Raw genomic sequence first — 22,326 nt, 5'->3', positions numbered from 1 at the left:
ATAGGCTCACCTGTAAGTACAATTCAAAAAGAAGACTTGACTACCACTTTATTGGTCTTGTAATCTATCATTTCCTGCTGTGTTTTCTGCTTCCTTGAGAGCAACTGAACCTCTCCTTTTCCCCTCACTTCCATATATTTGGAATGAGCAGTGCATGGTAGTTGTGGTCACAGGCACTACAAATCCCATAGTGCCTAGTCCATCTCAGGGAGTGAGCAAGAGACGGTGGCTATATTACTACATACAGTGGGACCATAGAGATCACAACAGTTCAAAAATGTTTTTTTTTTTTTTAATTTGGAGGTTTAGAGGAGGCTGAGAGTTTGAGTTAAACAAGGAGCCCAGCCTGAGCTCGTTTGGCTGTACTATGAATCACAGGCGTGCAATCCGTTTTGCACTCCTGTGACCCGTTTTCAGCAGAGAGCAGACTGAAGTATGATGGAGGAAAACCCCCCAAACCCATACTTCTCTTTTAAGAACAATTTTTTTAAAACCAAAGTTTAGTGGTAAAAGTGACACCAGACTCTGGATTTAGGCTGGGTTCACACCATCGCCGCATGCAGCTCCCAGCAGGGGTCCGGTACGTCCTGGTTCACCGTTTCAGGTCCAATTTCAGGCTGAATTCAGACTTTAAACAGACCAAAAGATGCACAGGGCTCCTGTGCAAATTCGCACCAAAGCTGCAGCGGAGAAATATGAACCGGCTCCATAGAGAGGCGGTCAAAATCTCTTGCTATTGCAATTCGCAATGGTGTGAACCCAGCCTAAAAAGAAAAAAAATATCTATTCAAGTTTGCATTCTGAATTTTAAAAAAAAAACCTATTGCTCTCATCAACCCTCTCTTGCTTCCTCCTGAGAATGACTAGTGGTATGGAGTATGGTCCATAATCCATCTGGGAAGCAAGCGAGGGTGGCTACGCTCATATATACTGTGGGACCACGGAGAATGAATGTAGTCACCCTCCAACAGGAAGTCCGATCACAGCAGTAAAGGGATTTGGATGAGGCTGAGAGCAATAGCAGATATTTAAAAAAAAATAGGAATACAAGTTAGTGTTACTTTAACTTAACAATAACCCTTTGACTAATTTGATTATCTAAATAACCACACAAAGAGAACATTCTCTATTTAGTCAGGGCTCCCATCTAAAGCAGGTCATACAGTAATCTTTTTTTTTTTTTTTTTTCTCAACCAGTGGGTTGAATGCAAAAAAAAAAAAAAAAAAATTACCCGATTCCCCCATCCACACACCCAATGTGGATGGGGGAATTCCCCCAATCCCCCAGCTGAATTATTGTATTCTGACAATGGAAATACTTCCCCGCCTTCAGAATACACTGATCAGTGCCTCCGGCTATAGCTGGCATAACTGATTGTTCGAGAAAACACAGCAGGCTGGTTGTACAGACGTCAATCTACCCATCGACATCTGCACAACCAGCCTGCCCATACATGGATCAAATTTGACCAGTCCTTGCTGAACTTTTCAATCCATGTATGGCTTTCGTCTGAAATTTTGATCAACGTATGGTTGCTTTGAGGAGACCGATTGCTGCAGAAGCAGTGTCTGTATACAGACATGCAAAGAGCATGTGCAGAGCAGACATGGCTAGCCTGACAGTTACTGTAATCAGTCTGGGCTGAAGCAGCCTGATGGTCTAAAGACCAAAATAGAAAAGAGGCTGAATATTTTCCTTGTATCTGTGCGATGCTGAAAAACCCTTGTAAGGGGAAAGCTTTTCGTAATGAATTAAGGTGGGCAGGAGCACTAAAATTGAAACTCTCCATTTGGAGCCAAATATACAGTATATACCTTTTGTAATTTCAATATACACCAATTAGCCATAACTTGACCACCCACCTAATATCGAGTAGGTCCCCTTTTGCGGCCAGAACAGCCCTGACCTGTCAAAGCAGAGATGCCACTAGAGCTCTGTAGGTATGCGGTGGTATCTGGCATTAAGTTGTCAGTAGCTGATTCTTTAAAGTGTTTATTACCCCATTTCATGTTCTTGATTTGTGCCTGCTGTACCGTGTTCTTTTTATCACTTCCCGTGCGTAAAATCCCTGGTATTCCTGCCAGTCCCTCTGCTTTCCTATTAAAAACTAACCGCACTAAGCAGGAGAACACACTGTAGTCAGTTCTCTAGCTGCTCTTTTCCAATGGTCTTACTTGTCCTCCTGACACTACCCCCCCCCCCCCCACACACACACACACACACACACACATTCACTGGGAAGCTCCATGTACTATTGCTTCTCCAACCCAGCTCTTACGCATCCGAGAACAGAGGGAATGTGATCACATAAAAAAGAAAAAAAGGCATTTATAATGATAATATACACATATATACACACACACACACACACACACACACACACACAAATGTTTCACCTTTGATTTCTATTTTCAACTGAATGGGTTTTTTTAAGATGATTGTTAACAATCACTCTAAGTCCTGTAAGTTGCCAGGAGGGGCCTCCATAGATTGGACTTGTTTTTGTAGCACATCCCACAGAAGCTCAATTGGATTGAGATCTGAAGAATTTGGAGGACAAGTCAACACCTGAAACTTGTTGTTGTGTTCCTCAAAATGATCTCGAACCATTATTGCAGTGTGGCAAGGCTCATTATTCTGTCAAAAGAAGCCACTACCATCAGGGAATCCATTTCCAATAAAGGGTATACTTGGTCAGCAACACTGTTTACATAAGTGGTACGCATGCATCTGTTAACATCCACATGAATGGCAGGACCCTGGTGTCCCAGCGGGACATCGCCCAAAGCATAAAACTGCCTCTGTTGGGTTGACTTCTTTTTATACTGCATCCTGTTGCCATCTCTTCTCAATATACTAACTACACCATTGGTAATGCATGCTGATAAGGGGCAAGATAGATGGAGAAAAATGCTAGATTGCACTAAAAGGAAACTGATTTGAGTCTCAAGCGATCAACAACAGGAAAGGAGTTTCACCTTTCAGCAGAATAGCACACCCACACTACCATGTAGAGGGGTAAAAACCAAGAACCTGAAGGTCTCAGAATGGCCCAACCCAGACCTTTAAGGACCTGTGGTCAGACTTGACAAATTGTTGTTGACCAATATCCCACTCCAATCTGATAAAGCCAAAAAACTCTGCCAAGGAAAATTGGCGAAAAAATTCAGGACCCAGACATACAAAACGGTTTAACCTTGCCAATACTGCTGCATTCCAAGGTGACTCTACCCCGGACCTTGTAACCAACAAAGATCTGCTTTTTCAATTATCATTTGTATCACAATGAAACATATTACACATTTCTAAGTGTTAATTAGGTTGTGCATTTGAAATTATTGAATTATTTACATCTACTTTAATTCCAATTTGTAACACTACGAATAATGGAAGAGTCCAAGGGGGTGATTACTTATGCAAAGTGTTGCATATGAAATGTTCTTAGATGAAAGTACAGAGGATTTAGTACATGGCACCAGGCACAGAGCTATTTTGATGCCTGCAGCTTCCATCTGTTTGGCAGCCAGAGCAGAGCGATGGTGATTCAGCACAGCACCACGCGCCTTCCACCACCACCCCGGAGTTCACTGCTTTGGGATGGCGTTGCCAGAGGGTTTTGGCATGAAGAGAATTCCTCTTTGTACCCAGACAAAAGCTGTAATTGTGAAGGAATCTGACATTCGCAGACAGTTGCTTTAGTGATGAAGGGGTTAAGGGCACAAAGGGGAAATGGCAACACAGGGGAAGCTTTGTGTGATATCTTGATTTAAAAGCTGCAGTGATGCTCAGACTGCTTGTAATACAGGTCGGAGAGTCAGAACATTTCTCATTGGCTGTCACTATGGGGATTCCAGGGTTTCCTTTACAAGGCTTGAACAGCAAATGAGCAAAAAAAAAAATTTTTGGTGTATTTCACATTTTAACAGTTATGATGACTTCTCGTTTGTGTGTCTACATTATCCTATATTTTTTAAAATTATTATTATTGTGTTGGGGAAGGGGCATTGTCATGCATTGACTTGTGCTATACTTCCATATTTTTTTTTTTACCTGTATGGTTGCTTTAAACTGGAAAACATTTAGCATGCTGTGGACAGCTCAGTTCCACGTGATTTGTTCAAACGCTGATGGAAAGCCTCCAAAACTGCCAAGTGTATGGCAAGAATGTTTGGTAATATGGCTGCTCCTTCATAGATTCAGTACAGTAAGTGAGAGTTGTCACCATAAAACAGGAAGTGTGGGTCACTTCAAAACAATTCAGGTCAAAGTAAATAAAAGTTAGAAAATCAGAGCAAAAAGTAAACTGGAGTCATCTAGTATTGTCTCACATACTCTGAGCTGTCTTCCAGGCCAGGAAAAACCCGAATCCTGTGGCACGCTATCATACAAACAATGACTTACAATGCAGAGTCAGGGCTCTGGCCCGCCCCTTCCTGCATCACTGCAAACCTACATTCAGCCAAATGTCAAAATAATGGCTCAAAATGTACACTTGCTAACCATACACTATTGCTTCCTTGACACATTTCTATTGCAATCCCTCCACCAGAACTCGATCTACATTTCCCAGAATACGATCAGTTCATGCTCTAGTGTCAGGCTGACCAGACATTACCAGATGGAGGAGCTCTGGTGGGCCTTTAGTCTACGATGGGCCCCCAAGTTTAATTTGCTTTAAAAATTCATACAACTGATTTTAGTTATCACACATCCATCTATGGTGTAAACTACTGTGGACAGGTGGTTGCAGGAAATGGAATTTTTTTTATCAATTTTTTTTTTTTTTGTTGATAAAATTTCCACTCTGCTCCATTATACAAAAAAATTTCTTTGTGCAGTCTTGCATACGTACACGTGGGTGGTTTTCCGGTGTCAGTTAATACTTTAAGCCTGCAATGTCTAACTCTTAAGTCTGTAATTTTTTTGTTTATTTTAACATGTACTTAAAGAAATGTTCTTAAAAATTTGTGTTACATGAGAAGGAAAAAAAAGTTCCCAAACCTAAATATTGGCAATATATAAAACCTTACAAATCGGTATATCGCTGAAAAACGTGACATTAATCTATGTGATCATTTCACAAAGGTTCGAAGATTTCACACTGTATTACCATATGGAGCAAACTGTATTTTTTTAAAAAACTGTTTTTTGGCCACATGCATCCTGAATTTTCGGTTTGGTTTTGGCACCAAAATTTCCATTCAGTGCACCTCTATTTTACACTGAAAAATAACAGAGCAAGGCATAATTATTGATTGCATAACAAATTACTAAGTAGCCATCTTAGTTTCTTCAATATGATTTGTTTCAGAAGTTAGCTGTGTCCAGGACCGAAACTCACCCACTGATATGGACCCTAAAAAAGCAATTGCCCCCAAAACAAATTTGCCGTGCATCCTGTAAGATCTTAGCTACTGTTGATGACTATGATAGAAATATCGTTCTGTAACCCAATTATAACTCAGAATGCATCACATGCAGCCCAGTGAACAGCTTGAAGCTTGCATCAACCAAGGCCTGAACATTCACCTGGTAGAATTTAAAGAACATGTGAACTTCAGGTGGCCGCCTTGCAAATCTGGGCAGCAGATACTTGATGATGAAAAAAAAGCCCAAAAGTCACCAACAGCCCTCGTGTAATAGGCTTCAATAGGGAAAGGAAGATTTACCTAAGGGCATAGGTCCGGGAAAAAAGTTGCCCGATTTTCCTGACAATGGTGGAGCAGGAAGCCCTTTATGAAAAGAAACTATAGTTGCTAGCTAGACCCTGATAGCCCTGACAGCATACAGGCAAAGTAGGGCAATTTCTTAGCCATGTTTTGGGCAGGACAAAAGTAAGGAAGGGCCAAGTCTTCATTGAGAGTGAAAGAAGGTTTTGGTCTCAAAAGGATTTTGTCTTTATCCAAAACAAGTAAGAATACAGAGTCATCAAATAAAAAAAACACACCTATCTGATATAATGGCGACCAGGAAATAACCTCACAAGTTAGGTCTTCTAATGGAATGTCTCTAATCGGTTCGGGTTCGGGAGGGGGGGGGGGTGTCTCTGGTGTACAGAAAGTAACAGGTCGAGGTTCTAAGGTGACACACAAGGTTGAATTGGGGGATTTAAATGAGCAACTCTCAGAAGCAAAGACTTGAGTGGGGAGTTTAATGGCTAAAGCAGAAACCTACCAATTAAGGGTACTCAGAGCTAGATGCTGGTCAAAACCAGACTGAAGAGAGGAAAAAATAATAGCGTATAGAGCTAGAACATTCCCCAAGAGCGAAAAATAGATTATTCTCCAGAACTCAGCTTCCTGTCCTCACACCAGGCAAAGAAAGCTTTCCATATGTGATAGCAAATGTTGTGTGGGTTATATTTCCCTGCTCCAAGTAAAGTGGGAATTACAGAGCGAGAAATACCCCTATTCTTTCAGTCAATTGGGTGTGATGAAAATCACCTAAACCCATTCCGCCTCTATCTTGCGTAGCAGTTGAGGAGGGATCTTCATCGGAGGGAAGGCATGAATCAGCTCGAACTGAGTCCAAGGAATCACCAGAGCATCTACTCCTAAGGCTAGAGGGTCCTGGTCTTGGCCACTAATTTGTTCCACTTGTTGTTGAACCTGGAGGCCAGGATGACCACATCCTAGCAGCTTGAATTTTGCTTCCCCCTTCATGGTTTACACCAGAATGTAATGAAGGTGGGGGACTGTTTATTTTTATTTTTTGTTGAAAAGTGTGGAGGCTGGAGGGTGGTGTTACAGGTATATTAAGGTGTGCAATCAATTGAAGTACTACTGATGCACCATTGTTTCATGCACTAGACATGTGATTTGTTATTTTTTAAAACAACATTGTAGTGCATTTCTGCTTGTATCAATATCAGTTTTACCCTCTGGAAACAGGAGTTTAATATGAAGTAACGAGGACTGGCTAAGAATCCATAGTTCTTTAATTCATCATTAATCAGAAGATTGCTGAAACAGGAAATGGTCTATTTAAACTACATAAACATAAAAGATAAACAGATAAAGCCAGAGCTACAAGCAGTATATTTCAGTAGCAAATAGCACATTGAAGATAAGTGTGTTTAATGTCTACTGATATCATTCCAACTGCTTTCCTGTTTCTAACAAAGTGTCTAGGGCACTATGGAAAACTGTACATAGACAGACATGAAAGGTTAACTGGGCATGGGTCAACGTCTGCAGGTATTATTCAGGCTAGCTGCATGCAAGAACACAGATACTCAGTTCATTCACAGTTTTCTTTAAGGCTCGGTTCACACTGATGCGCTGTGAATTTGTTCCGTATTTTGTCCTGTGTGAGGTGCAAATTAACCGCAAATTTACCGAGATTTTACCGCAAGTTGGACATAGCTGCGATTGATATTCTAGCCAATGGAATCATAATGTAAAAAAAAAAAAAAAAAAAAGGTATTAATTTCCTGTGTACTTCCTGGTTTTTGTGGAGAGTAGTGTGGTGGAATTTGCACATATATGAACCATTAATGCGATTCAAGATTGATGTCTATGGAGACTAAATTTGCAACGCAACGCAGTAAACTCGCACAAGACCCTTTTTTTTTTTATTGCATCGCATTTGTAGAGGAATCGCAACGCATGTATGTGAACGACCGTCATTGAAAACAATGACTTTAGGGATGACATGAGAATTTAAAGTGTTTTTGATACATCGCATTGGTTATGAACTCGCATCAGTGTGAACCGGGCCTTAAGGAAATGTAGAAGGCAGGCACATTCAGATAGCTCCAACATCTTATAAACAAGATACCAAAAAACAAAAAACAGGCCATGTTTTCTACCTGTCTGGTCAATATTGCCTCTAAGAAATTGTCTTTAGCTTACAAAACAATTTAGTTTGGTTGAGTCCATTGAAAAGAAAACTCCCCACTATGCTGACAAACAGATCAAAAACCTACCATGCATACCACCCTGTTACTTTAGATTATGTTAAAGTTAATATAGAAATGATAAAAAAAGAAAAAGAAAACTTTTTTACGCAAACTAGTGTTCTGACCTACTTTCAGTGCCAATCACTTAGCCAAAGGCCACATCAATAGTCATGTGATAATTGCTGTAGGTTAGGGACAGCTGTACAAGCAGAGAAAGCCAATCAGCAGTGATCAAGCAAGCAAAGGTTTGGCATTTGGCTACATGAATGACAGATGGAGTGCAAAGCACAAGTTCCTGCATGGCAAAATGTTCACCTCTCAATCAATCAACTGTGTTTACTCTTGAAATCATGACAACAGAAACTACCCAAATGACCCTGATCAAAATTTTACATAGCCCAGTTCTTAATACCATGTATTGCCCCCTTTAACGTCAATGACAGTTTGAAGTCTTTTGTGGTATTTGTGGATGAGGCTCTTTATATTCTCACATGGTAAAGCTGCCCATTCCTCTTGGCAAAAAGCCTCCAGTTCCATAAATTCTTGGACTGTCTTGCACGAACTGCAGGTTTGAGATCTCCCCAGAGTGGCTCAATGATATTGAGTTCAGGAGACTGAGATGGCCACTCCAGAACCTTCACTTTATTCTGCTGTAGCCAATGACAGGTCGACTTGGCCTTTTGTTTTGGATCATGATCATGTTGGAATGTCCAAATACGTCCTATGCACAGCTTCATGGCTGATAAATGCAAATGTTCCTCCAGTATTTTTTGATAAACATACTGCATTCATCTTGCCATCAATTGTGAACAAATTTCCTGTGCCTTTGTAGCTCACACATCCCCAAAACATCAGCGATCCACCTCTGTGTTTCACAGTAGGAATGGTGTATTTTTCATCATAGGCTTTGTTGACTCCTCTCCAAATGTAGCATTTATGGTTGTGGCCAAAAAGCTCAATTTTGGTCTCATCAGTCCAAATGACTTTGTGCCAGAAGGTTTGAGGCTTGTCTCTGTGCTGCTTGGCGTATTGTAAGCGGGATACTTTGTGGCATTTGCGTAGCAATGGCTTTCTTCTGGCAACTCGACCATGCAGCCCATCTTTCTTCAAGTACCTCCTTATTGTGCATCTCGAAACAGCCACACCACATGTTTTCAGAGAGTCCTGTATTTCACCTGAAGTTATTTGTGGGTTTTTCTTTGCATCCCTAACAATTTTCCTGGCAGTTGTGACTGAAATTTTAGTTGGTCTACCTGACCGTGGTTTGGTTTTAACAGAACCCCTCATTTTCCACTTCTTGATTAGAGTGTGAACACTGCTGATTGGCATTCTCAATTCCTTGGATATTTTTTTATATCCCTTTCCTGTTTTATACAGTTCAACTACCTTTTCCCACAGATCTTTTGACATTTCTTTTGCTTTCCCCATGACTCAGAATCCAGAAACGTCAGTGCAGCACTGGATGAAAGATGCAAGGGTCTGTCAGGAGTCCAGAAACTCACTGACCTTTTATACACACACACACACATTACAAGCAAACAGATCACAGGTGAGGATGGTTACCTTTAATAGCTATTCGAACCCCTTTGCGTCAACGTGTGTGCATGTTATCAGGCCAAAATCACTAGGGTATGTAAACTTTTGATCAGGGTCGTTTGGGTAGTTTCTGTTGCCATTACAATTTAAAAAGAGTAAACACAGTTGATTGATAATAAATGCCTTCAGCCAAACACTAACCATGAGTGAAAGAAATGCTTTCGTGTTATCATTCAAATTCTCTGAATAAGAGAATAATATAAAGAGAGGGAGAGATTATATATATATTATATATATATATATATATATAAATACACTTACACTTTACTTCAATGTAAAGTAGTGAGTATACAGCTTGTAAAACAGTGTAAATTTGCTGTCCCCTCAAAATAACTCAACAAACAGCCATTAATGCCTAAACCGCTGGCAACAAAAGTGAGTACACCCCTAAGGAAAAATGTCCAAATTGGGCCCAATTAGCTATTTCCCTCCCTGGTGTCATGTGACTCGCTAGTGTTACAAGGCCTCAGGTGTGCATGGGGAGCAGGTGTGTTAAATTTGGTGTTATCGCCCTCACTCTATCATACTGGTCACTGGAAGTTCAACATTGCACCTCATGGCAAAGAACCAAAGTAGGATCTGAAAAAAAGAACTGCTGTTCTACATAAAGATGGCCTAGGCTATAAGATGAATGCCAAGATCCTGTAACTGAGCTGCAGCATGGTGGTTAAAACCATACAGCGGTTTAACAGGACAGGATCCACTCAGAACAGGCCTCGCCATGGTCGACCAAAGAAGTTGAGTGCACATGCTCAGCGTCACATCCAGAGGTTGTCTTTGGGAAATAGGTGTATGAGTGCTGCCAGCACTGCTGCAGAGGTTGAAGGGGTGGGAGGTCAGTCTGTCAGTGCTCAGACCATATGCCGGACACTGCATCAAATTGGTCTGCATGGCTGTCGTCTCAGAAGGAAGCCTCTTCTAAAGATGATGCACAAGAAAGGCCGCAAACAGTTTGCTGAAGACAAACAGACTAAGGACATGGATTACTGGAACCACGTCCTGTGGTCTGATGAGACTAAGATAAACTTATTTGGCTCAGATTGTGACAAGCATGTGTAGTGGCAACCAGGCGAGGAGTACAAAGACAAGTGTGTTTTGCCTACAGTCAAGCATGGTGGAGGGAGTGTCATGGTCTGGGGCTGCATGAGTGCTGCCGGCACTGGGGAGCTACAGTTCATTGAGGGAACCATGAATGCCAACATGTACTATGACATACTAATGCAGAGCATGATCCCCTCCCTTCAGAGACTGGGTCGCAGGGCAGTATTCCATCATAACGACCCCAAACACACCTCCAAGACGACCACTGCCTTGCTAAAGAAGCTGAACGTAAGGGGGTGGATTGGCCAAGCATATCTCCAGACCTAAGCCCTATTGAGCATCTGTGGGGCATCCTCAAGCGGAAGGTCGAGGAGCGCAAGGTCTCTAACATCCACCAACTCAGTGATGTCATCATGGAGGAGTGGAAGAGGGCTCCAGTGGGAATCTGTGAAGCTCTGGTGAACTCCATGCCCAAGAGGGTTAAGGCAGTTCTGTAAAATAATGGTGACAACACAAAATATTGATGCTTTGGGTCCAATTTGGACATTTTCACTTAAGGGTGTACTCGCTTTTGTTGCCAGCGGTTTAGACATTAACGGCTGTGTGTGGCGTTATTTTGAGGGGACAGCAAATTTACACTGTTATACAAGCTGTACACTCACTACTTTACATTGTAGCAAAGTGTCATTTCTTCAGTGTTGTCACATGAAAAGATATAATAAAATATTTACAAAAATGTGAGGGGTGTACTCACTTTTGTGAGATTCTGTATCCCTTCAGTGTAAAGAAGAATACAGTGTCCTGGAAGTGATGATTTGGCCCCCACAGAGCCCTAATTTCAGCATCATTGAGTCTGGGAGTACATGAAGAAACAGAAGGATTTGAGGCAGCCTACATCCACAGGATATCTGTGGTTAGTTCTCCAAGATGTTTGGAACAACCTACCTCCCGAATTCCTTCAAAAATTGTGTACAAGTGTACCTAGAAGAATTCATGCTTTGAAGGCAAAGGATAGTCACACAAAATATTAAAATTTGATTTGTATTTCTATTCTGTGAATATATATATATTATATTATATATACACATACACACACATATACACTTTTTTAATCTCTTGTCCTCCAACTTTCATTCTCTCATTACACAGGTAGATGTAAACAGCACTTATAAAATGAATGTCAAGATGCCAAGAACACAGAAACCCAATGGCATACGTTTACTAGGAAATGCTTTAGTAGACGCAATCTGGTAAAGTTAGTAATAGTTTTCCATCATCCATTTTGTGTAAATAGATTTTTTTCAGTCCCCTGTCCTTTTTATTTAGGGCACATGACCCCACACACAAAATCTGCATTAGTCATTGGAAATACTGCAGTCATCACTATGTAGGCACAATGACTTTTAATAAGGCAGTATTCTCCCATGCAGTATGCAAATCTTCTTTTCAATTTACGCAGAAATTAAAATGGAACAAACACCCAAAGACAACAATTCAATCCTCCTACAGGTCTATAGCACCAGTCAGCTGGTGGAGGTTATTTTCCACTGTTCCTGCACAAAATTGACTGCTATGCTGTGAGTAGCCCACGTTAAAACTGGTCTTCTGCTATTGATCACACACACACACATTTAAATGAGCCAGAGAAGGAATACACCTCCTCCCTCCTAAAAGCTTATGCAAACCCCCTTGAATTTTTAGAGGCAGACAACAAATAAAGAGGACTTTATAGGCTCTCATTGGAGAGCAGAAAAAAAAATGGTAAAGTAAAGGCGGATTCATACATATGGCTATACTGTCGCCCCTCTGAAGGCAATTGGATCGTTTTTCAGAGGGTGTTTCAGAAGTAGTAAGGAGGTGATATGTCGCTTTCTCATCACCTACGTTAACCCTGATGCACTGTAGCCCCATTCACTTAAATGGGTTGTGCTTGAGGGCAGTACTGCCTCCCAAATGTGACATGCAGTTTAAATTTTGACGCACCTTTATTTCTTGGTTTAGGTGGGTGGTAAAACTGCAACTCAGCAGCCCTAAAAAACAGTCATGGAATCACCCTATATTAAAGAACAGGTTACCCCAACATGTCATATTCCTGTACGTGCCTGCTGTACCATGTACTTGCATGAAAATGTATCAGGTTCTCTTTGTATTGCTTCCTTTATGTGAAATCCCTGGGGTTCCTGCCAGTCCCTCTGCTTTCCTATTAAAAACTGACCACACTAGGCATGCCAGCATAGAGTGATCAGTTCTTGAACTGTGCTGGAAACACCGCCTGCTCTCCAATGATCAGACTTGTGCCGACATACCCCTCCTGCACAGACATTTAACTGGGAAGACCAGTGTGCTGCTGCTTTTCCTCTCCCAGCTCCCTGAGCTCCTTATGCAGCTGAGAACAAAGGGTAAGTGATCACTTATAGAAAAGGGAAAAATAGATATATATATATATATATATATATATGAGAGAGATATAAATATACATATATATATGAGAGAGAGAGAGAGAGAGAGAGAGAGAGATATTAGGTCAGAGATACTGATACTTGCCATTCCTGCTTGAACAGTATTTCCTAAGCTCATTCAGCTTAGGTTACACAAGGACATACCTAGATCACATGACTTGCCATGCATTGTGTCTTGCAGGACAGGTATTGCAAGGCTTTTTTTTAAATGTATTCTTTATTTTTTTTATAAGGAAGCAGGGTAGACATGATAGGGGTGTTTTCACTATCTGTCTGCTATAAAAAGGGGTACATCTTGCATCTTTTATAGAAATCTATACCATATATGGCCAAAGACTAACAAAGAAAAAAAAAAAAAAAAAAGAAGAAAAGCAGCACAAGGACATGTACTCTCCTCCCGGACTGATACAAGCTGGTTTCAATATCCTGGCAAACTGTGCATGTTCACTATCTATAGGCTTATCTGTATGGCTGAGAACTTGACAAGTCAGTAAAGGTTAGTGTGTGAGGATGACGCTGCATGTACTGCTTATAGGCAGAAATAGTCACATTACCAAGGAATGCTGAGCTCAGCTGCTTTTCTAAATTCTAACATTCTGCCAAATTTCTAAAAGCAGGCCTTAGCTGTAAAGAAGCCAGATCCACTTTAATCACGCAAGCAGTCAACAGGTTCTGAGAGCAGCAGCATGAAAGACAGCAAACAAATAAAAGTAAAAAAAAATAAGGATCCTGCCATGACCTAAATCAAGGTCACGTTACATGGAGCCATGGCGGTAGGGCGAGGATTTAAGTAAATTCGTCAGTGAAAGTAAATGACGGCTTTATTGACACAGGAGCCAACAATGTAGAACGTCTGGTCACATAGCATGCATGTTGTGTATCACAGGTCTTGCTTTTGAAAGCAGGTACAGTAGATACATCTTTGCTGCTTTTCAACCCCATATCCTCCCCCCATGCCTACACTTTTAACTGTTTAACTAAAAAAAGTTTGGGCTTTATATACAATTTAAAATTATGGTGAAGGGTTGGCCCACAGCAGAGTTCAAGCAAACGTCTCCATTCCTGCTTTGGTGTAGAAGCCACGGAACTTGCACTCCTCCTTTTTAGTTGCTAATTTGCATGTTAGATAGACACTCATTCAGAGGAGAGAATGCCAATGTATTACCCGATTATATTTATGCGTGTTCCTCTATGAAATATTCTACTGCCTTTAACTTGGACTTCTAACTTAAAGAGTAACTCCACTTTTGTTGTGAAAAACCAATCCCCTCTGAGTGATCAATATACATTGTAAGGAATTTAACATTGTTGCAGATTCCTACCCGTTTCTGCTCAGAAGTCTGCAGACTACAGACTACAGCAATGTTGTACAAAATGCCTTCAGGTTGCCATATTGAATTGCATTTTACAGAAAATTACAGCACTGCAGATTGAAAAGGAAAGGTCATTTTTAAAAACATTCAATTACAATATGACTTGTGTAGCAATTGTATGTGCTATATTTAATTTTTTTGCTATTTTAACCACAAAAGTGGAGTTACCCTTTAAGTATTTTGACCATTTACATTTTTACTACTTTTTCAGTGCTAGGCAAACTGAAGTCTAAACAGTCTGTCTCACTGTCTCTTCGCACTCTCCAGTTTTAGTAAATTAACCTCATAATGTTACCAGATCTTATCAGCAAAAGTTGTACATCTGGCAAGTGTAGTATGTTTTTTGAGGGGGGGGGGGTACACCACCATATACATTAGCTAGGTGTAATAGTGTATACAGTATATCTCATTACATGTAGGAAGCTGCTTCTGCTAGGCTGCATCCTTCTGTCCTCTCTGCCATTCACAGGCCTCAAACTCCCACAATGTATCGCATTCTGTGAATGGAGAAGCAGTTGAATGACAAGATCTCCTCCGCCCATTCACAGAACGTGATACAATATGAGCAATATGAATGGTGGAGAGGGCAGAGGGGGGCGGGCGAGCAGTGCAACTTTTCTTAGTAGCAGTTGCTGCTGCTGTTAACCTTCATATGACTGGAAGAAAGACACTTGGGGCAAAATCCAGTGGCTGTGAAGGAGTTACTGCAAGGATGATTTTTAGCAGAAGCAGTGCCTTCAAATATCAGGATACATAGTTACATAGTTAGTAAGGTTGAATAAAGACACCAGTCCATCCAGTTCAACCTGAGTGAGTGTGGGTGCGTGTCTACAATTATCTCTATTTATTTAAGGTACCCATATAATGCCGTCAATTTACGAAGCGCTCCACACATACATTGCACCCTACCCTCAAGGAGCCCACAATCCAAGGTCCCCAACTCACATTCATATACTAGGGCCAATTTTAGACAGAAGCCAATTAACCTACCAGCATGTCTTTGGAGTGTGGGAGGAAACCGGAGTACCTGGAGGAAACCCACGCAGGCACAGGGAGAACATGCAAACTCCAGGCAGGTAGTGTCGTGGTTGGGATTTGAACCAAGCGAAACTTTTTACTGCTAGGTGAGAGTGCTACCCACTGCACCACTGTGCCGCCCTAACACATATTATTGTGTCCCATACAATATATTTACATGCTAAACTTCAGCTTTAACGTGAACTTTAAAAAAAAAAAAAAAAAAAAAAACATGAAGGCTACCATTACTACCCCAACTGTAAATGCTAGCCGTCATGGTGACCCTCTTGCTTTAATATTATGGGTCATTGTGCTGGTATGCAGATAGGGACTTCTGACTTACATGATATGCATACTAGTTGTGAGCCAGTTATTTGAAAACAAATAATGCCAATGGGTACGAACTGCCATGCAGCATCTTCATGAGAAGGCCAACCAACCATGGCAGTCCTTTATGGTTCTTTCAGGAAAGGTTTAGAGGGTCAGGGTTTCATTTCCTGTGGGACCTTTACAGCCATCTAGGACCTCAATATGGTAAATTCCCCCCCCCCACTTTCACTACATCTATTGCTGGACAGTGAATTCCCCATAGCTGTGTTATTGGTGGTAGCAAACATCTCAATGCCGAGTGCCAGACACTGGTAAAGAAATGATCAGGCATGGAGTCCCATCCACTCCACTAAAAACCAGGAAAGATGTTGGGTACAGCAACTCTTTTACTTCTGTTTGATCTCCATTTTAACTTTGTGTAGACATTCCCAGTGTCCAATAATCTGTTTATACAGATATCGATCAGAGTATAGACATTCGATTTTTGACAGATTTGGCATGGTCTATGGGAGCCTTCAAGGTGTGTTCACACTTTCTCGGGGAATCTCAGAAAGGGGTGCAAGGGTTGTCTTACTTTCCTAATCCATTAACAAACACATACACACAAACATTCTGGTGTTCAGAAGACAAACATAAATGTATGATGGCAGAAAGGAAGTCATTCTGCAATCACCCTGACACAATCTTACCTGACGGACAGGGTAAAGTCACCTGGATTGCTTTTGCTAGGACGAGCCAGGAAGCTCCCATGGACTCCATGTGTCAGGAGGAGAGTTTCAGCTTCCAGTCCATTGATATTTGGATGGAACCATCTGAAACAGAAAAAGTTTCTATAAATTATTAACGAAAAACTACAAAAAGGTGGCATACTTTGCCATATGCTTGTTCAATACAATAATTGTTTTGACTGAAAATGTGTATACTTAAAAAAATATCCTCAGTACAGGTCTCTGTTAAACTAGAACTAAAGGCAAAACTTTTTTTTGGTTTTGGATGGAGTGGAGAGGGGTTAGAACCCCTGACAGGTTTTTGTTACTGTCTGTGTCCCCATTAGGGAGATTCACCTTCTCTATTTGTCCTGCTTACCATTATCATTAAAAGTGAAAGTTAAAGAAAATCAAAAATTTTGGGTTGTCCCCAGAAAAGTAATAGAGGGGAGATCTTCCAATGGGGACACTAATTCTGGTGACCTGGGGGTTCCGAAGGAATGGTCTTAATTTGCAGGGATTTCCTCCCTCCTCCTGTTTGCCTATGGGACAAGAAGTGAAGGGAAACCTCTCCAATGGGACACAGATGGGGAAAAAAAATTCTGATAGGGGTTTTAACCCTAGGTTTCCAAAATAAAACAAACAAAAAAAAAAAGTTATGTCTTTAGTTTTACTTTAACTGCTTCCTGCCCACCGTATAATAAAATGGCGGACAGGTGGGAGCACTCTCGTTCTGGGGATGACGTCCTCCCATTCTCGGTGCGCAGCATGGCGATCAGTGGTGCGCTGTGTCTCTGGAACATAGCGCATCACTGGTCACGGTAAAGAGCCTGTGACGTAGGCCCTTTACCATGTGTTCAGCTGTGTTCAACCACAGCTGATCACTGTGTAAACAGGAAATGCCAGTTATTGGCATTCCTCTCCTCATGCTGCAACTACTTATCAGTACCCTTCAGTGCTGCCTATCAGTACTTCATATTAGTGCCTCATCCGTGCCGCCTCATCAACGCACATCAGTGAAGGTGAAAAATTACTTTTTTACAAAATGTTATAACAGAAACTAAGAAATCGTTTTTTTATATATTTTTTTTTTCCAAAATTTTTGGTCTTTTTTCGTTTGTTTAGCAAAAATAACACAGTGGTGATTAAATACCATCAAAAGAAATCTTTGTCTCAAAAAAAATGATACAAATTTCTTTGGGTACAGCGTTGCATGACCGCACAATTGTCATTCAAAGTGAGACAGGACTGAAAGCTGAAAATTTGTCTGGGCAGTCCAGAACAATCATGGCATATCATGCTTCATTATTTGACAATACATTCCAAAGGCTAAAAACAATTAAAACACATCCAGCCAACAAACGTTTCTCATATAAAGAGCATGTTTTCTCAAGGCAATTGGATCTATAGATCCAAATACAAGGAAAGTGTGCTGCTTGGCTACTTGCTTACCAGCAGAACTGAGACCTGCTGCAAGGGTTGCCTATTGTCCGATAAAATAAAGACAGTTTGTAAAAAAGCGTCAGTACAAATGTCCCTGCTGCCGGTTAAAGCAGAAGACGCATGTGCAGACTCTGAACCAGTCGATCCTGGATCAGCTGAGTATGGGCATGTGACTTGTGATGTCAGGACAGGCCCAGAATCTGCACAGGAAAGGCAGCCTATTCAAAGTCAAGAAACTATTTAGGAACCACTTTACAATCATTGCTGCAGTGCTGATCACCTATATGGTCCCTGCACCATGGAGGAGGTTTGGGGCCTTATTCCATTAAGAATGATGTGCAAATTCTTTGAGGAACCACTTAGACTTGTGTACCATGGTTACACACATAGCACGCATCACTGCGTTGGATTTTAAATAGCACCCCACCGCACTAAGGCAAAGCACAGTAGTGCATTGGTGTTTAAAGAAAAAAAAAAAGGGTCATGTTTGATTTTTAGGACGTTTTGGTGTCAACCCATTTATTTTATTGGGCTGCTTAAACACAATGCAGGTTAACACACTATAAAAACACCAGTACAGCATATAGGCATATGCAAAAAAAAAAATCAAAAGTTTTCTAGAATGTGCTGTACTCATGTTTACGAAAGCACCATCATATACATGATTACAGCAGTGCACACCCATTCAATTCAACGAAAGGTTGTATGCTGCCCATATGCAAAAGCCCTAAAGCAAAGCACTTACTTGTTGCAGGTATTGCATTTATTATTTGGACTGTTTAACCGCTTCAGCCCCGGAAGATTTTACCCCCTTCCCGACCAGGACACTTTTTGCGATTCGGTACTGTGTCGCTTTAACTGATAATTGCGCGGTCGTGTGATGTTGTACCCAAACAAAATTGACGTCCTTTTTACCCACAACTAGAGCTTTCTTTTGGTGGTATTTGATCACCTCTGAGTTTTTTATTTTTTGCGCTATAAACAAAAAAAGGAGCGACAATTTTGAAAAAACAAAAAACAAAAACAAAAAAACAAAAAAAAAACGCAATATTTTTCACTTCTTGCTATAAATAAATTTTCCCCAAAAATATTATATATTTTATATATATATATAAAATAAAATTTATATATATATATATATATATATATATATATATATATATATATATATATATATATATATATATTTCATCAGTTTAGGTCGATATGTATTATTTTACATATTTTTGGTAAAAAAAAAAAAAAAAATCGCAACATGGGTATATTGATTGGTCTGCGCAAAAGTTATAGCGTCTAGAAAATAGGGGATAGTTTTATGGCATTTTTATTTTTTTTTTTTACTGGTAATGGTGGCGATCTGAAATTTTTAATCAGGACTGCGACATTATGGCGGACGCATCGGACACTTTTGACATATTTTTGGGACCATTGGCATTTATACAGTGATCAGTGCTATAAAAATGCACTGATTACTGTAAAAATGTCACTGGCAGAGAAGGGGTTAACACTAGGGGGCGATCAAGGGGTTAATAGTGTTCCCTAGTGTGTGTTCTAATTGAAGTGGGGAGGGGATTGTCTAGGGGAGAAGACAGATTGCTGTTCATACTTTGTATGAACAGACGATCAGTCACTTCTCCCCTCAGAGAACCGGAAACTGAGCGTTTACACACACAGATCCCAGTTCTTGGTGTGTCAGCAGCGATCGTGGGAGCCCGGCGGTGATCACGACCGCCAGGCACTCGCATTGGCTCCGAACAGCGGGCGTAGTGGCATTACACAGCGCCGTTTCGCCCAACCGTGCCATTCTGCCGCAGTAAAACTGCAACGGCTGGTTGGCAAGTGGTTAAATAACTATCGCTTTAGTTTGCAATACAGGTGGCCCCCGGGTTACAAACAAGATAGGGTCTGTAGGTTTGTTCTTAAGTTGAATCTGTTTGTAAGTCGGAACAGGTCCATTTTTTAAGTGTAGCTCCAGCCAAAAAAACTATTTTTAAGCTTTTTGGATAGCATAGGGAAGGGTTAACACTCCTGTAATGTTTGTTTTGCTGTTTGTACCCCTGTTCTGAAGATTTCACCTCATGTTCTGTCTCAATGACAATTGGATTTTGAAAATTGTAGAAACAAGCCATGGTGATAAAGCAGTGGAGGCATCTTTTTCGAATTTCGCACCATTAGTGGGCTGCAGCAACAGCCGATTTTCGTGCGGCAATCAAATTTGAGGAATCAGACATGTTGGAAATTTTTTGAAAAACGAACGATTTTCTAATCAATGAACGGAGAATCACGTGCGAGAAATGTAATAAGAAAAAAAAATGTGCAAGAAAAGAGAATTTACGGAGAGAAAAGAAAAATTCCCAGCCACGAAAATTCTTTTCTGTAGCAACATGAGGTGAAATTGAAGGCTTGGTCGTCCGAATTTTGAAAATGAATGATGGCACCATCGGATCACACACACACAAAAAAAAAAAAAAAAAATGAAATGAACTTTCTGGTTTTGAAAATAAAATTTGTTCGAAATTCGACCATGTATGGCCTGCTTTACAGGAGAGAATTTCCCTTCCTAGGGGTAGATTTCCTCTCACTTCCTGTTGTCTCCCTCCGTTTGAAAGTAGGAGTCGTTTGTAAGTCGGATGTTTGTAACTATGGGACGGCCTGTAGGTGTTTTGGGCCTATTTGAGGTTGTTAGTACAAATATGCTACGTCAGCACATTTTTCATGTTTTGATATAAAAAAAAAAAAAAAAGGTGTGATTTCACATTAGTACAGAAATGTACTTCTAAGGGGGTTTTCCAAAGGGGGATTCCTTTTATATGCATTAGTCTGAGCTCCAGTCATTAACAGGGAGTGCCACACATCTACTTTACTTCCATTGTTCGGTTAACATAATCTGCCAAAAAGCTGGGCAATTCAAAGGGAGTAAGTGAAATAACATTTAGCAGAGGCTACCTTGTGTGAAAACCAGATGTGAAAAGAACCGGTAGATCCAAATAAAAAGTAAACTGAATTTATATTCTAATCATGACTTTCTATAGAAAGGTCAAGCCTGGCCCTGCCCCTTTGTGTGACTGAAGCTTTGCACTTTGATGCTTAGTACATAGGAGATGTCAGAACGAAGTTTGACGTTTACAGAACAACTGACCATTAGACAGAATTCAGCAGTCTGTATCCACTAATCTTCTTGGTGTGTGGATTTTCCTATTCTATCCTTGTACATTTTCCACCGTATGTACATTTTAGGTTGCCCAGCTTTATGACAGGTTTACTTTAATGAGTTGCACAACCGTTAAAAAACGAAGGATTTTCTAAGGGCTGCATTTCGCCAACTTTATTAATGGGCTTTTTGTTGAATTTTATGTGTCACTCTATATTAAATTACTTTTAATGAGAGTTTCCAAGCATTTGAAAACCCAGCCAGAACACTCTGCCCTTAATTTCCTACACATTTACCGCCTTGTCTTCTCTGAGCCCTTATAGCAGATATATACTCTATGTGCTGTTAGATCAGCATATTCTCTCTAGTGCCTAATAATATCTTAGGCCGAGCTCTACACAAATTGTGAGCCATGCCATGTACCACCTACACCGGGGAGGTGTACCACTTGGTGTACACCTACCACACTTCTGGAAAAATTACAGATGACTACCCTTTCTTCCTTTCGATACATGGAAAGAAATTGGTCTTTAAGCAAAACACCTTTGGCTGTCTTCCATCTATTTCCTGAATGCATATTACTTTCATGGTTTTCTTTCGGTCATAAGGCTTTCTTTCTTCTTATATTGTATGGAGTTACTACATACACTATATTGTATAAAGTATTGGGACGCCTGCCCTTACACGCACATGAACTTTAATGGCATCCCAGTCTTACTCTGTAGGGTTCAATATTGAGTTGGCCCACCCTTTGCAGTTATAACAGCTTCAACTCTTCTGGGAAGACTGTCCACAAGGTTTAGGAGTGTGTCTATGGGAATGTTTTACCAATCTTCCAGAAGCACATTTGTGAGGTCAGGCACTGATGTTGGACGAGAAGGCCTGGCTCACAGTCTCCGCTCTAATTCATCCCAAAAGTGTTCTATTGGGTTGAGGTCAGGACTCTGTGCAGGCCAGTCAAGTTCCTCCACCCCCACCCCTTGCTTTGTGCACACAGTCATGTTGGAACAGGAAGGGGCCATCCCCAAACTGTTCCCACAATGTTGGGAGCATGAAATTGTCCAAAATGTCTTGGTATGCCGAGGCCTTAAAGCTGGGTTCACACTAGTGCGAACTGGATTCGGCTTTCCCCGCATCCAATTTGCATGTCAGGAGAATGCGACAGGCTCTCAATGAAGCCGGTTCACACAGCTCCAGGACGGCTGCGTAGCAGTTTGCAGAGGACCCCGTTTGTATTCTGGTCCATTTCAGGTCCGAATCCAACCAAAGATTTGGGCCCCGATTCATCCCTGAAAACGGAGAATAGGG

At 40.9% G+C, this 22,326-nt stretch overlaps 1 protein-coding gene across 1 annotated transcript in view; it reads right to left on the bottom strand.

Moving 5' to 3' along the window:
- The window catches only part of LOC141111074 (tyrosine-protein phosphatase non-receptor type 11-like), a 231,074-nt gene that overhangs the window by 105,427 nt on the left and 103,321 nt on the right, over positions 1-22,326 (bottom strand). The window contains exon 2 of the mRNA XM_073603062.1: positions 16,407-16,529. Within this exon, the coding sequence (XP_073459163.1) occupies positions 16,407-16,529 (123 nt within the window). The remainder of the gene's footprint in view (positions 1-16,406; positions 16,530-22,326) is intronic.

This window comes from Aquarana catesbeiana, linkage group LG10, assembly GCF_042186555.1.
Source record: "Aquarana catesbeiana isolate 2022-GZ linkage group LG10, ASM4218655v1, whole genome shotgun sequence".
NCBI lineage: Eukaryota > Metazoa > Chordata > Amphibia > Anura > Ranidae > Aquarana > Aquarana catesbeiana.
This window is presented reverse-complemented; position numbering and strand designations above follow the sequence as displayed.